Here is a 2,375-nt window from a genome sequence, read left to right as displayed (position 1 = left end):
GTATTTTCCTAGCACTTTGTCATTGCTTACTTCAATTACCTTGCTCCTAGCAATTTGCTAGCTGCATAAAAGATTCATCATTTCTTGGATTCTTTTTATCGACATTTGGTTTTGATGATGAATTTGTGTAGAACAGACTAATGTCAACTCACCTGCCTATTTTCTTTCAGATTTGTATGGGATTAATGTTAGACCTGTCGCTCCTTTTGGAAGTGCTAGTAGCAAGCAGTTTGTTGATCCTGCATTGATACACAGAGTGCTACCTGATGAACTGCTTTTTGAGGTATGCCTATGTGGATTTCAATTAATTTCCTCTTGTAATTTTCTTATCGACATGTAAATATGTGGCAAGTGCTGGAAATGCTTTGTTACGCTAGGAAGCTGAAGCATATTGATAAGACTTACAACAGAGCTGATTTTGCTAAACTAATTAATAGGTATCCGAAGTATGAACAATGTTTTTCTATAAATCAAAAGAAAAAATTAACCAGAAAGTAAGGTATTTGTGTCTATTTTGGGTTACATGTACATTTATGGTGAGGCGATATCTAGCTATCCCCCTATGAACAACTTTTATTTCATGCCCATGCAAAAAGTTAGTGGATTCTACGTGGAGACAAGCGTTGCTATTTTAACATCTGCCTTGTGCCTTTTTCCCCTTCAATTCATCTGAGGAGCATCCTTCGTAGCAAAGTTGGATGTCATCTCTGTCTTCTTCGGAGACGAGGAATGTTGGACTCTATGATCTCATTATAGTATTCAAGTCGAGCTTTACAGCCAAGCATAAATGTGACTGTTCCCTTTGATTCTTTCTCTGGATGGTTAGCTGGTTTTCACTGATAATTTATTGGATTAGTCTTTAACCTGGTCCCACCCCCTCTCTCTCCAAAGTTCTTGTTGTTTCCTTCCAAGGGGTGAATTGAGGTTGCATATCTAGAGAATTGAAGGCAATCAAATATAAAGTCTTGATGTCTTCTTGAGAAAAATTAAGCTGTTTCTAGATTGAAATTTAGCTTTTGCAGCCTTCCCTTCTAATCTTTATAGCTAAGGCGAGGAAACCGGAAACTTACTATGATTTCATGATTAATGTTGTGCAGATCTTGTCAAAAACAACCCCATACACCTTGGGTAGGGCAGCTTGTGTTTGTCGAAAGTGGAGGTATACAATTCGGAACCCTGTATTTTGGCGCAATGCATGCCTAAAGGCTTGGCAGGTACTAGGGACACTGGTTCTGGTTGTTTTATTGCAACTAGTGAGCTTAGTAAGTAACATTAACCATTGTGCCTCATTTTTGAAGGTTTCTGGATTGGTAGAAAACTATAAGGTCCTTCAGTTGAAGTATTATGGTTCATGGAGAAAAATGTGGCTTTTAAGACCAAGGATTCGTACGGATGGTAAGATATAGTTTTTGATGAAGATGGTAAAATATTGTTGCACAATTACTACGAAATATACTATAGTTACACCTGTTTCTATGACAAGAAGCTCCTTATTATTTTACCAAAAAAAAAAAGTTCCTTATTAATTGTAAAGTTCTATATTGGGAGGGAGAGAAGGCAGAAGCATGAGGGCATGTATAGGGATTGTTGGCTACTTCCTCTCGTTCGACATTGCAATGTTATGGATTTTAATTCTTGAGTTTGGTGACAAATGAAATGGACACTTTTCTCAAGACACTAGTGTGCCAATACTTCTAACTTCCATATGTTACTTTTTGAATAGATAGGCGACCACGTATTGTAAAATTCTTGGATTTTCGTTATTACAATGCCAGATTTTGATTGTCCTCAAATCAATTCTGTTTATTTGGTCATTGGTCTCTGGATTAATATGAGTCTTTTCTGTATTCAGGAAGAACCTCTAAGTTCTCAAGTTTTATGCCCTAATTGGTGCATCTGGAAAAAACAGTATTTGTTGATATTCACTTTGACATTGCTTTTCTATTAGAGAATAATGGCAAGAGTTGATAGTTGTTGAACAAGCGAAAACAAGAGTTAAAAGTTGCTGATTTTCACCATTGTGGAAATTTTGGTTGCTCCTAGTAGTATCATTAGAATTTTACTATTGAGCATTCAATATTTTGAAAGCTGGCGATATAAAGTTTTTCACGGAGTGTCTTAAAGCTGGGTATAGTGTATTTGGTATGGATGTATGATAGTATTTTCCAAAAGAAATTTCTCTATGGACCACATACCAAGGTATTTGTCTTGGATTTACTTATGCCATCTGAGCAGGAGAACTAATTTTTTCTCTATCTGGATGTTTTTGCCGTAGCCTGTAAAAAAATTGGGTTATTTGTATCTATAAGTCTAAGTTGAAATATTTGAAGGTAGTAAGAAGTCTTAATTTAATTTTTTCTGCAGGTATTTATGTC

The 2,375-nt window shown here is 36.0% G+C and overlaps 1 protein-coding gene across 1 annotated transcript; it reads left to right on the top strand.

The window, feature by feature from the left end:
* Positions 1-170: 170 nt before the first annotated feature.
* On the top strand, positions 171-1,395 carry LOC125852092 (F-box protein 7-like; the record flags this gene model as incomplete). The annotated part of the gene is made up of 3 exons (XM_049531821.1): positions 171-283; positions 1,098-1,214; positions 1,299-1,395. Coding segments are annotated over 3 exons (327 nt in total), but the record flags the coding sequence as incomplete, so codon positions are not given.
* Between the last annotated feature and the right edge of the window lie 980 nt (positions 1,396-2,375).

Source organism: Solanum stenotomum, unplaced genomic scaffold, assembly GCF_019186545.1.
Source record: "Solanum stenotomum isolate F172 unplaced genomic scaffold, ASM1918654v1 scaffold32211, whole genome shotgun sequence".
In the NCBI taxonomy this organism is placed as follows: Eukaryota; Viridiplantae; Streptophyta; class Magnoliopsida; order Solanales; family Solanaceae; genus Solanum; species Solanum stenotomum.
Note: the sequence above shows the minus strand (reverse complement) of the source record. Positions and strands in the feature narration are given on the sequence as shown.